The following is a 12,347-nucleotide window of genomic DNA, read 5'->3' as shown; positions in this document are numbered from 1 at the left end:
TTCTGATTCCTTCTGCAGCTTGGGGTCCTCCTTTGGCTCTTTGGTTTGGGGGGTGGGGTTTGATCTACTGGGTCCGCTAGGGAGAGTTATAAAAATCACTTGATCCTCTTCTTCTGGGTCTCCTAGGCTTCCTCTGGCACTTCCTTTGTGCTCCCTGCTGCCTTCTCACCCTGGGAGTTGAGCCATTTCAGGCTCTTTACTAGGAGCCCTGGAGAGCATCTGGTCCAACATGGGTGTGCACAAGGGCCCCTTCTTGAGTGACTGTTTGAGTCCTTCACCTTCTAGTACAGGAGCCTCAGGAATGGAGTCTAGTGAATGCCCACCTACTATAGCCTCTGCGAAATTTTCCAGTACAGGGGAATCTTCTTGCTGCTCCAGATGAAGTTGTGGAGTATGTTATACTCTGACCACAGTTTGATGAGCACCTGGATGTGCTTGGTGGACCAGGCAGCTGCTCTGGGAACAGGGTCCATGTTAACAGAGGATCCTGGACCCTTATACATTGAGTAAGGGTTCGGCAGGAAAGGCTTCAATGCGTTAGGGAATGGGCCTGGAGAACTACTGAAACTTGGGACCTGTAACACATCCCTTACGCTCATCCACACTATAGTGTAGCAGGAATATAGGACCATGCCACTGCGGAGGCATGTGCATACCCACAGCCTTCATGTGTGCTAGCTTTCTCACACATGATTCAAGAGTTTAGATGTGGATAACGGAGGGGTTATGGCACAACAGTGCACATGTAGACATGTAAGTCGCAAGTGTAGTCATAGCCTACATGTATATGTGTAATTCACACACCCCCTATGTATAGTGTTCTGTCCCATCTAGTGACACCGAGACCACTTAGAGAGAGAGATTAATGAGTCTGCTCTACCGCCTTAGCTAAGAGCCGTATGGCTTTTAGCTCATGCAGTAAAGGCTCATGCATTTAGCTCTGGAGTTCCCAGGTTTGATCTCACCCGCTGACAACTAAGGTATGTCAGTGTTACATACACACAAGAGGCAGAGTTTGCATGGGCAACTTTAGCTCTGACATTTCCTGATTTTTGAATGTTTATCTATGAAATCTTAGCACTCTAATATATTTTTGGCATTTAATGATGCACATTTGACTTCCTGCACAACAATATCTTCCTTCCCAATTGGGTTAACAGAGTCTCTCTCTCTCTGTGTCTCTCTGCTTGACAGGATCTGAGAAGAGTCAGGGGATGTTAGCACTGGCCATGAGTCCAAATCGACGCTACCTGGCTGTCTCTGAGATAGTGCAAGAGAAACCCACTATCACAATTTATGAATTGTCGTCTGTCCCATGTAAAAAGCGGAAAGTACTTAGTGTCTTTGACTTCCCTGTTCAGGAATTTGTCAGCCTAGCCTTTTCTCCTGATTCTAAGTATCTGGTGGCCCAGACTGGACCCCCCGAGTCAAACCTTGCCTATTGGATGTGGGAGAAGCAGAGAACAATGGCAGTTGTCAAAGCCGACATTCAGAACAACCCTGTCTATCAGGTAACATTGGAGGAACTGCCTGGACAGAGAAAAAACGCTGTCCTATAACTGGAACCCCCTTTTCTGGTAACCTCTGTTAGAGTGCATAAGCATAACAAAATCACTGTCCTGTAAAAGAAACTGTTTCTTCCAGGTGTCCCTGTATAAACACACCAACACTATATTTACCTAACTGGGTGACATCCTGGGACAGATGAGAATAGAAACATTCTACACCAGATAATGTATAGTTTACATAAGCCAACTTTTTCTACGATAATTGAGGGTTAGGCAGCAACTTCTCTTCCTGAAAATGTCTCTATAATTTGTTTTTTAAAGTTTTGTAAATAATGAAGTCAGAACAGTAGACGAACCACTCAGACCATGTCAGAGTGGGATAAAAACCCCAAAGAAAAAAAATAACTAGAGACAAAAGCCTCAAATAATCATCTGGTACATCCCTCCAAGCCTCCAAGCAAGGGGAAAAACTAACATAAAATTCCATAAAATAGTGATATTCTGTGTTTAGGAAAGATAAAGTGGACAGAAGGAGATGGTGGCACTCTACCTCAAAGATCCAATTACCTGCTTTAGAGTTATTGACATTTCAGAAGAACAGGACCTAGAAGGCTTACAGATGAATGTTCTAACTGATTAAATCACAAGATGGGATATGGTGGGGATTTGTTATAGAGACCACACTAGACAAGGGACCAGAATAAGCAGCTCCATAAATGTTTATCTATAATATTAGAAAGAAAAAAAGGCATTGTCATGGGGAATTTCAGGCTGGAGGACATGCTGGAGGTCTTGTTTTACCTCTGGTAAAACATCCTTGGAGTTCTAAAAATAATAGATGCTGGCTTTCTAACACAAAAAGTAATTTTATATTAGACCTCATTCTGATGGATAAGGATGAATTAATCACTAACATAAAAATTGATGATTGCTTGGGTTCAGGTGATTACTATCTAATTTCACTGGTTATGTGAAAACAATTCAATCCTAGCCAGCAATATATATATATGTATATATATTGGTAATTTTAAAGCACTAAATGTATAGATATAGATATATATACTTAGTGCTTTAAAATTGCCAATTTCTCAAACCTGAAAGCAACCATGAGCAAAACTATGTGGAAGGGAAAATGTAAGCATAAAAATGTGAATGATAATTAGGAGGTTTAAAATATGCTATATAAGATGCCCCCATATCCTCATACTACAATACTGAAATAAGTTTTAAAAAGGATAAGGGAAAACAGCAATGAAATATAAATTTACATATAATATATATCTGATGGAAAAAGGGAGAAATTTAGAACAGTGAGTACAAATTTGAAATTAGGAAATGCAGACAATTGATAAGAAAAGCTAAAGATATCAGCTAAGCTAAATCTTAGCAACGGTTTATGTCTAATACTAGACAACGATAGTGAAATTGTCAGTCCTGATGCAGAACAGGTGGAAGTATTCAATTAATATTTCTGTTACGTATTTGGAAAGAAGCAGGGTGATGTATTCATATCTTATAGCAGTGGTGCCTGAACCGGAGGGCGGGGCAGAGGGGCCATAGCCCTCACACTTTTTGAAACTGCTTAAATGTTGATAGAGATAGCTATAGGGTATTATCCTGATTAGCAAAAAGAAGTACCAAATTTAATGTAAGGGTGTATTTAGTTGCAAAGCAACATGGTTTAATGGTTATCAACCAATGAGAATTTTTGTGAAAAGGGACTGCTAACAGGGATTTTCTCAAGGGAATTTGGAAGGGGCGTGGGAAGGGAGCAAGGGCCCCTTGCTGTTTTCTAAAACTATAAACTAAACTACATTCAAAATTTCTTGATTTACACAAAACCCTTTCATTAACTAGGAGACCATGCAGGCAGAAGCCCAGCAGCAGAGTGGGGGATATCCAGTTTATTGCGCTGAGTGCAGCATGTATGATTACCTGCCCTGTGGGCAGATGGTGTATGTGTGCATTCGGTGCAAGGAGCTCCTGGTCCTCAGAGACCGCGTACGGGCTTTGGAGGCCAGCGTGGCACAACTGGAAGAGCTAAGGGAGGCAGAGAGGTATGTTGATGAGGCTTTCTGGGACACTGTAGAATTGTCCCATCTCCAGTCAGACAACCCCTATGCTGTTGAGGAGCATGAAAGGCCCAGGGAAGCAGAGCAGTCAATGAGAGCAGTGATAGGGTCCCATAGTTGGGACCCTCCTTCCAGGTGGTGTTAGGGTAACTTGCACTGAGGTTACCTCTCTGGGGGAGGGAACTCCGGTTATTAGGAAAAGGCAGGTGTTAGTAATGGGAGATTCGATCACTTGAAACATAGATAGCTGGGTTTGTGATGACCGGAAGAACCATATGGTGACTTGCCTGCCTGGTGCAAAGGTTGCGGATCTCTCAAGGTATCTGGATAGATTTATGTGTAGTGCTGGAGAGGAGCCGGTGGTCGTGGTACATGTAGGTACCAATGACATAGGGAAGGGTAGGAGAGACATCCTGGAGGTCAAATTTAGGCTGCTAGAGAAGAGACTGAAATCCAGGATCTCTATGATGGCATTCTCAGAATTGCTCCCAGTTCCATGTGCAGGGCCAGGTAGGCAGGCAGAGCTTCAGAGTTTCAATGCATGGATGAGACGATGGTGCAGAGAGGAGGGGTTTAGATTCATTAGGAATTGGGGAAACTTGGGGGTAGGGGAGCCTATACAGGAGAGATAGACTCCTCTTAAACCAAAGTGGAACCAGACTGCTGGCACTAAACATTAAAAAGGTTGTAGAGCAGTTTTTAAACTAGGAGATGGGAGGAAAGCCAACTGCTGCAGAGGAGCATGTGGATTGGACAGAGACTTCTCTTAGAGGAGAGTCTATTGATAAAGATTCTCTAGGTTATAGTCAGAAGCAGAGGATGGAAGAGGATAATGTAAGGTCCAGATCAGACGAGAAACATTCACATAAAGAATTGGACACATCCGAAAAGGGCAGACAAATAAACAGTGGCAAGTTTTTAAAGTGCTTGTACACAAATGGTAGAAGTCTAAATAATAAGATGGGTGAACTAGAATGCCTCATGATAAAGGAGGATATTGATATAATAGGCATCACAGAAACCTGGTGGACTGAGGACAATCAATGGGACACAATCATTCCAGGGTACAAAATATATCGGAAGGACAGAACAGCTCGTGTGGAGTGTGTGGGGGGGATGGCACTATATGTGAAAGAAAATGTAGAATCAAATGAACTAAAAATCTTAAGTGAATCCACATGTTCCATAGAATCTCTATGGATAGTACTTTCATGCTCTGATAAGAATATAACATTAGGGATCTATTATCAACCACCTGACATGGACAGTGATAGTGATGATGAAATGCTAAGGGAAATTAGAGAGGCTATCAAAATTAAGAACTCAGTAATAGTGGGGGATTTCAGTTATCCCCATATTGACTGGGAACATGTCACCTCAGGACAAAATGTAGAGACAAAATTTCTTGATACTTTAAATGACTGCTTCATGGAGCAGTTGGTATGGGAACCCACAAGGGGAGAGGCAACTCTAGATTTAGTCCTGAGTGGAGCGCAGGATCTGATCCAAGAGGTAATAATAACAGGACCACTTGGAAATAGTAACCATAATATAATAACATTTAACATCCCTGTGGTGGGAAGAACATCTCAACAGCTCAACACTGTGGCATTTAATTTAAAAAAGGGGCATTATGCAAAAATGAGGGAGGGAGTTAAACAGAAATTAAATGGTACAGTGACTAAAGTGAAATCCCTGCAAACTGCATGGGTGCTTTTTTAAAGACACCATAGTAGAGGCCCAACTTAAATATATACCCCAAATTAAGAAACACAGTAAAAGAACCAAAAAAGAGCCACTGTGGCTTAACAACCATGCAAAAGTAGCAGTGAGAGATAAAAAGACTTCCTTTAAAAAGTGGAAGTCAAATCCTAGTGAGGTAAATAGAAAGGAGCATAAACACTGCCAAATAAAGTGTAAAAATGTAATAAGAAAAGCAAAAGAGGAGTTTGAAGAATGTCTAGCCGAAAACTCAAAAGGTAATAACAAAATGTTAAGTACATCAGAAGCAGGAAGCCTGCTAAACAACCAGTGGGGCCCCTCGATGATAGAGATACAAAAGGAGCACTTAAAGATGATAAAGCCATTGTGGAGAAACTAAACGGATTCTTTACTTCAGTCTTCACGGCAGAGGATATTAGGGAGATTCCCAAATCTGAGCCGGCTTTTGTAGGTGACAAATCTGGGGAACTGTCACAGACTGAAGTGTCACTGGAGGAGGTTTTGGAATTAATTGATAAACTTAACAAGTCACCAGGACTGGATGGCATTCACCAAGAATTCTGAAAGAACTCAAATGTGAAGTTGCGGAACTATTAACTAGGTTTTGTGACCTGTCCTTTAAATCAGCCTCTGTACCCAACGACTGGAAGATAGCTAATGTAACACCAATATTTAAAAAGGGCTCTAGAGGTGATCCCGGCAATTACAGACCAGTACGTTTAAAGTCGGTACCGGGCAAATTAGTCTAAACTAATAGTAAAGAATAAAATTTTCAGACACATAGAAGAACATAAATTGTTGGGCAAAAGTCAACATGGTTTCTGTAAAGGGAAATCGTGTCTTACTAATCTGTTAGAGTTCTCTGAAGAGGTCAACAAACATGTGGACAAGGGGGATCCAGTGGACATAGTGTACTTAGATTTCCAGAAAGCCATTGACATGGTCCCTCACCAAAGGCTCTTATGTAAATTAATTTGTCATGGGATAAGAGGGGAGGTCCTTTCTTGGACTGAGAACTGGTTAAAAGACAGGGAACAAAGGGTAGGAATTAATGGTAAATTCTCAGAATGGAGAGGGGTAACTAGTGGTGTTCCCCAAGGGTCAGTCCTAGGACCAATCTTATTCAACTTATTCATAAATGATCTGGAGAAAGGGGTAAAAAATGAGGTGGCAAATTTGCAGATGATACTAAACTACTCAAGAAAGTTAAGACCAAAGCAGACTGTGAAGAACTTCAAAAAGATCTCACAAAACTGAGTGAATGGGCAACAAAATGGCAAATGAAATGTAATGTGGATAAATGTAAAGTAATGCACTTTGGAAAAAATAACTCCAACTATACATACAATATGATGGGGGCTAATTTAGCTACCACAAATCACGAAAAAGATCTTGGAGTCATTGTGGATAGTTCTCTGAAGATGTCCACGCAGTGTGCGGAGGCGGTCAAAAAAACAAACAGGATGTTAAGAATCATTAAAAAGGGGATAGAGAATAAGATGGAGAATATATTATTGCACTTATATAAATCCATGGTACGCCCACATCTTGAATACTGTGCACAGATGTGGTCTGCTCCTCTCAAAAAAAGATATACTGGCATTAGAAAAACTTCAGAAGGACAACTAAAATGATTAGGGGTTTGGAGAGGGTCCCATATGAGGAAAGATTAAAGAGGCTAGGACTTTTCAGCTTGGAAAAGAGAAGCTAAGGGGGGATATGATAGAGGTGTATATCATGAGTGACTTGGAGAAAGTAGATAAGGAAAAGTTATTTACTTATTCCCATAATACAAGAACTAGGGGTCACCAAATGAAATTAATAGGCAGCAGATTTAAAACAAATACAAGGAAGTTCTTCACACAGCGCACAGTCAACTTGTGGAACTCCTTACCTGAGGAGGTTGTGAAGGCTAGAACTATAACAGCATTTAAAAGAGAACTGGATAAATTCATGGAGGTTAAGTTCATTAATGGCTATTAGCCAGGATGGGGTAAGGAATGGTGTCCCTAGCCTCTGTTTGTCAGAGGGTGGAGATGGAGGCTGAAAGAGATCACTTGATCATTACCTGTTAGGGTCACTCCCTCTGGGGCACCTGGCATTGGCCACTGTCGGCAGACAGGATACTGGGCTAGATGGACCTTTGGTCTGACCCAGTACGGGTGTTCTTATGTTCTTATGTAATAAAAAGTACAAATTCAACAACAAGATTAAAAATGATTATTTAAATCAGATTCCTGAACCATAACAGGGTTCAAAAAGGCCATAACAGGATTCTAAAAAGAGCCAGATAAATTCATGGAGGATAGGTCCATCAATGGCTATTAGCCACAAATGGTGTCCTTAGCATTTATTTGCCAGAAGCTGGGAATGAACGACAGGGGATGGATCATTTGATGATTACCTGTTCTGTTTATTCCCTCTGGGGCTCCTCGCACTGGCCACTTTTGGAAGACAGGATACTGGACTAGATGGACCTTTGGTCTGACCCAGTAGGGCTGTTCTTATGTTCCTGTTTGCTGATTTTATTCATGATTAAAAATTTCATGATTTAAAATGCTCTGCCTTAAATCAATCCACTGTCATATATAACCATTACAGATCAAGAGAAGACCTTGATGGGGCAGATTACACCACATCTACTTATTGTGGGAGTCTGGATTTTCTTCTGAGTCATCTGGTGTTGGTTACTGTCTGAGATAGGATACTGAAGTAGATGAGCCATGTATGTTCCTGTGTATTGACCTTAGTGGAGAACAGATGAACTATTTAGTTCAGGGGTGGGCAAACTATGGTCTGTGGGCCGATTCCGGCCTGTCCAATGTTTTTATCCAGCCCTCGAGCTCCCGCTGAGGAGCAGGATTGGGAGCTTGCTCCGCTCTGCCTGCTCACCCGGTGCTCCCCACCCCCCGACTCACAATTCCCTTGATGAGCACCATCTTCTGGCATGCAGAGCCACACTCTGCAGGTGCGACTTCACTGTTTCCAGGATTGGAACCTTCCCCTACATGGCAGCCCAGTGCCCCCATGTGGCAGTGCGCCCAATCCCCTCCTAGTCTCCTACAGCCCCACCCTTGAGAGCCTTGAAACTGCCCAGGGGCCACACCCATCCCACCTAGGGTGACTCCACCCATGGCAGTGCCAGGTACGGCTACCTTGGTGTCACTGCCAGCTGGGCCCATAGGAGTGCTCGGTACCACCCCTGTTGAGCCCCCCAATGCCACACTCCAAGAGTTCCATCTCTCCCCACCTTGGTAACATCACTTATTGAGCCCCCTCATGATACACCCCATAGAGTCCCCTTCCCCCTCTAAGGTGCCGCAAGTACTCCTGTTCTTTTTGCAGATACAGACTAACACGGCTGCTACTCTGAAACCTTCTCTCACTAGTCATTCATGACCCGCCATACAATTTCCACACACGGATGCGTCCCTCAGGCCAAAAAGTTTGCCCACCCCAATCTGGTTGCATATGAAAGGATTTTGAAAAGTAAATGCAATACAAATATTTTTAAAAATTCAGAAACATGAAAATAGAACTAATGTGATTGTTACACCACAACACAAAGTAATATTAGGTTTTTATTTTGCATAAATTTCATCCTTCCCTTACCTGCAGCCTGTTTTTTTGTTATTTTCTCTCCACCTGTTTTTGCTGATTTGGGCCTCTGTCTTGCAATTTGATCCATGATGGATCCTGCCAGATTTTAATTGACATGTAGAGCCATGCATATCTACAGTGCTATTAATAATAAAATAAATAATAATAAAAATAATAATTTTTTGCAAGGGTGTTCAATAAAAATATATTTAAGAATTACCCTGGCATCTGTAATACTTACAAAAAGCTAACAAAAAATCAACTTGCAAATATGGAATCATATTGCTTATCCTAAACTCTTTAGCAAACTTGTGTAAAACATGAAATATCAGGGAGCATGGGAACTCTGGGACTCAAGAGCAGCAAGAGTTGACTGAAAACTTTGATCTATGTCACAGGGTGAGCTGGCCCTTTCATGGGGTTGGCACTCTGCCTCTTCAGTGTCAAGTTTAATTCACCTTCTCAGGTAACAGGAATGTCAGCAGCGATAATGTGATGGGAGTATGTGACTAGAAACCAGACCTGCTGGGAAATATAAGGGCAGCCTGAGTTCAGTCAGAAAGAGTGGCTGGTTGGCTGGCAGGCAGGCAGGCATGCATGCATGCAGCGGGTGATAACTCTTATGGGGTTCCTAAGTATAAGGCCTGAGAGAGATCAGATTTTTAACAGGGAAAATCCTGCACCAAGGATTGTGAGCCAGCTACAAAGATTGGGAGAAAGATTTTTGTTTTGAACTTTGTTAGTAAACTATACACCTGGAGAGGGGAGGGTTATTGAGAGAGACAACAGCAATGTAAAGTTTGATTAACTGGGGAAGAAGGAGAAACTCAGGCAGTGCAGGAGCCTAAGCCATACTGGGTAAACCCTGCTATGAGCATTCCACAAAGGAATATCTCTTTCTGCTCCTCCATCTTTCAGCAAGATTAACAATAACTATGCAAATTAAAGAGCTACATTGTGTAGGAATAGCACTTCCTGGGAGACACAAACTCTGCCTGGTATCACTGTCAATTAAAAATCTCTCTATTCAGGGTCTCAAAGAAGCACACTACCCCACAGTTTTGCTGAGTAGTATATTTTAATATACCAAATGGTAAATAGCTTTTCTCATCCTTACAGTTCCCTGTCTACTCTCTTCCTTGAGGAGAGATACCTCTGTGTTCTTCAAATCCCCCTTCTTTCTGTTAGCTTTGCAGTGCTGGTCACCTCTTTCTGCCCTCTGAGGGAGTAAAAATCCAGCAAAACCCTTAATTTAATAAAAATAATTATGATATGTAAGAGCTATCCGTACAACTCAGAAGAGAGGAAAAATGGAATATGCGGGATGTGCAAGTACAACAGTTTATCTCTTCCTGTTGTAATCTTTGTCCTTCCCATATATTTCTGTGACTTTTTTGTCATTCCTTGTGGTCCCGTGTCTTATTTTGTAAGCTCTTTAGGGCAGGGATCATGTCTCTTTATTTATAGGTAAAGTACTATGCATGAATATAGTTGTGTAAAAATAACGTTTCTCTCTTTTCTACTTTCCAGGTGAGCTTCAATCCCCAGGATAACACCCAGGTTTGTATCACTGGAAATGGCATTTTTAAACTTTTCAGATACACTGAGGGAACTTTGAAACAGACCAACTTTCAGAGGGGAGAGCCTCAGAACTACTTGTCCCATGTCTGGCTCACTGAGGACAGGGTTATGGTCGGCACTGACACAGGCAAACTCTTTCTCTTTGAGTCTGGAGATCTGCGCTGGGAGACAAGTATAGAATGCAAAGAACCTCCCAGTGAAGTGGAAAAGGATGAGCTGGCACATGAATCTGAGAGGTAAATCTTCCTGGTTTTTACTGATAGAGTCAATCTCATGGATAGAGATCCTTCACAGCAGAAACTAGGTCCCTCAGGTGTTATTAGGGAAAGAATGAATAGAGGCTTTTCTATATTGCCCTAATTGTGACTAGATTGGGTTTCTCTGGTTGTTGCTGATTGTCATAACTTTCTTCCTGTTTTAGCCTCATTGAATTTCCTACTGCCAGTTCCCCTGATCTCTCCAGTGAGATGCTCTGTGAAGCGGTTGGCCAACAGCAGGCTTCCTTGCCTCAAATCTCTGCCATTGCTGGTTATTCCAAAGGTTTTGCATGTTCAGCTGGGCCTGGAGTTGTTCTACTGTTTGAGAAGACTGAAGAGAAGGAAGGTTACAGGGAGAACCGAGAAATCCGGGTAGGTGAGAGACTGTGAATGGGGCAGAAGGGGCTTCTCCAAGCAGCTAAGAGGCTGCAGTTCTCAGACTTTAGCTGTTTCAATTTAAGAGCCCTTTTGTTTTACATCTGCTCCAGGTAATAATAATACTTAGTACTTCTATAGTGATCTTCATCTTTCAGTCACTCTACATTAATCCTCATCGTTCCATAAGTGGTTGGTCAGCATTTATAGAAGGGGACTTGTCCAAGGTCACACAGAGAATTAATGACAAAGTCATTCTGCTTCAAGGTAGCCTCTGCATAGTCCTGCTTTTGGGATTGGCCTCCATGGCATCACCGAGTTTCAGGAACCTTCTAAGAAACCTGTGTTCCCTGGGACTATATAAACATTCAGAGCCAAGGTTATGAGGAGGGCATGCATTCCCAACCACCTCAGTTCCTTTCTTTTCACAGCTAGCTGCAGATCTTTGGTTTTTTTCACTAGAGTTTTTGCTTATTATTTAAAGCTGTATTAGATAGAGGTAGTCTTACTAGATCTTGGGCTATTGGGGATTCTAGTTCTTAGGATGATTCTGACTGGTCATGTCCAACTCAGAGCAAAAGACTAGGTATATGTGGTGTGTTTCTTACCCCACATATCCACCAATTTATGTACCACACAGAAGTCTGTTTACCTGGACCAATTTTCACTGTATCAGACCTTTATATCTTGGGTCTGAAAGGACAGACAAACTCTGCTTTTGGCCTTCCTTATGTAGAAGGCCTTACAAGCTAGATCATTGGGACAAGATGGTATTCCTATGTAGGAAATCAGTATGTCTTCATCAGCTTCCAAGTCCCCTGAAGTTTAGAATTGGAAACCTTTGATGACAGGATCAGTATCTTCATTCAGCCCCAAGTCAGAGAATCTTCCTAGCTATTCTTGTGCAGGAATGGCTTGCTTCATCCTCAGCGTCTGCTGATCTTGGGGTTCCCTCTGTGCCCGGACTTTGTTGCTGCCTCTGGATAGTGCTGTAACTGTGGCTTCCTTCATACTGACGTCTGTCTTGGCACCAGAGAAGCCTGTTGTAATCTACATAGGTTCTTATGTTGTGTTCATCAGTGTAGTATCTGAATGCCTTCCAGTAGTACTTTAAGCAACATGACTAACATCTGTCATCTTTTCCCTGTGGGGGAGGAGGGAAGTGTGTGCAGTGGAGTCTTTTGTTTTGGTAGGATTTTTAAAATATATACATGTTGCTATGTATGTGTGTC

At 42.1% G+C, this 12,347-nt stretch overlaps 1 protein-coding gene across 4 annotated transcripts in view; it reads left to right on the top strand.

The window, feature by feature from the left end:
- CFAP57 (cilia and flagella associated protein 57) overlaps positions 1-12,347 on the top strand; it is a 162,776-nt gene that overhangs the window by 13,348 nt on the left and 137,081 nt on the right. For 3 of the 4 annotated variants that reach the window (XM_030571663.1, XM_030571661.1, XM_030571662.1), the window contains exons 3-5: positions 1,195-1,511; positions 10,433-10,719; positions 10,905-11,112. In XM_030571663.1, the coding sequence (XP_030427523.1) occupies positions 1,195-1,511; positions 10,433-10,719; positions 10,905-11,112 (812 nt within the window). Of the gene's footprint in view, positions 1-1,194; positions 1,512-7,903; positions 8,028-10,432; positions 10,720-10,904; positions 11,113-12,347 lie in introns of those variants that run through there. The other variant, XM_030571664.1, reaches the window with a different exon arrangement.

Source organism: Gopherus evgoodei, chromosome 8, assembly GCF_007399415.2.
Source record: "Gopherus evgoodei ecotype Sinaloan lineage chromosome 8, rGopEvg1_v1.p, whole genome shotgun sequence".
NCBI classification, from domain to species: domain Eukaryota; kingdom Metazoa; phylum Chordata; order Testudines; family Testudinidae; genus Gopherus; species Gopherus evgoodei.
Note: the sequence above shows the minus strand (reverse complement) of the source record. Positions and strands in the feature narration are given on the sequence as shown.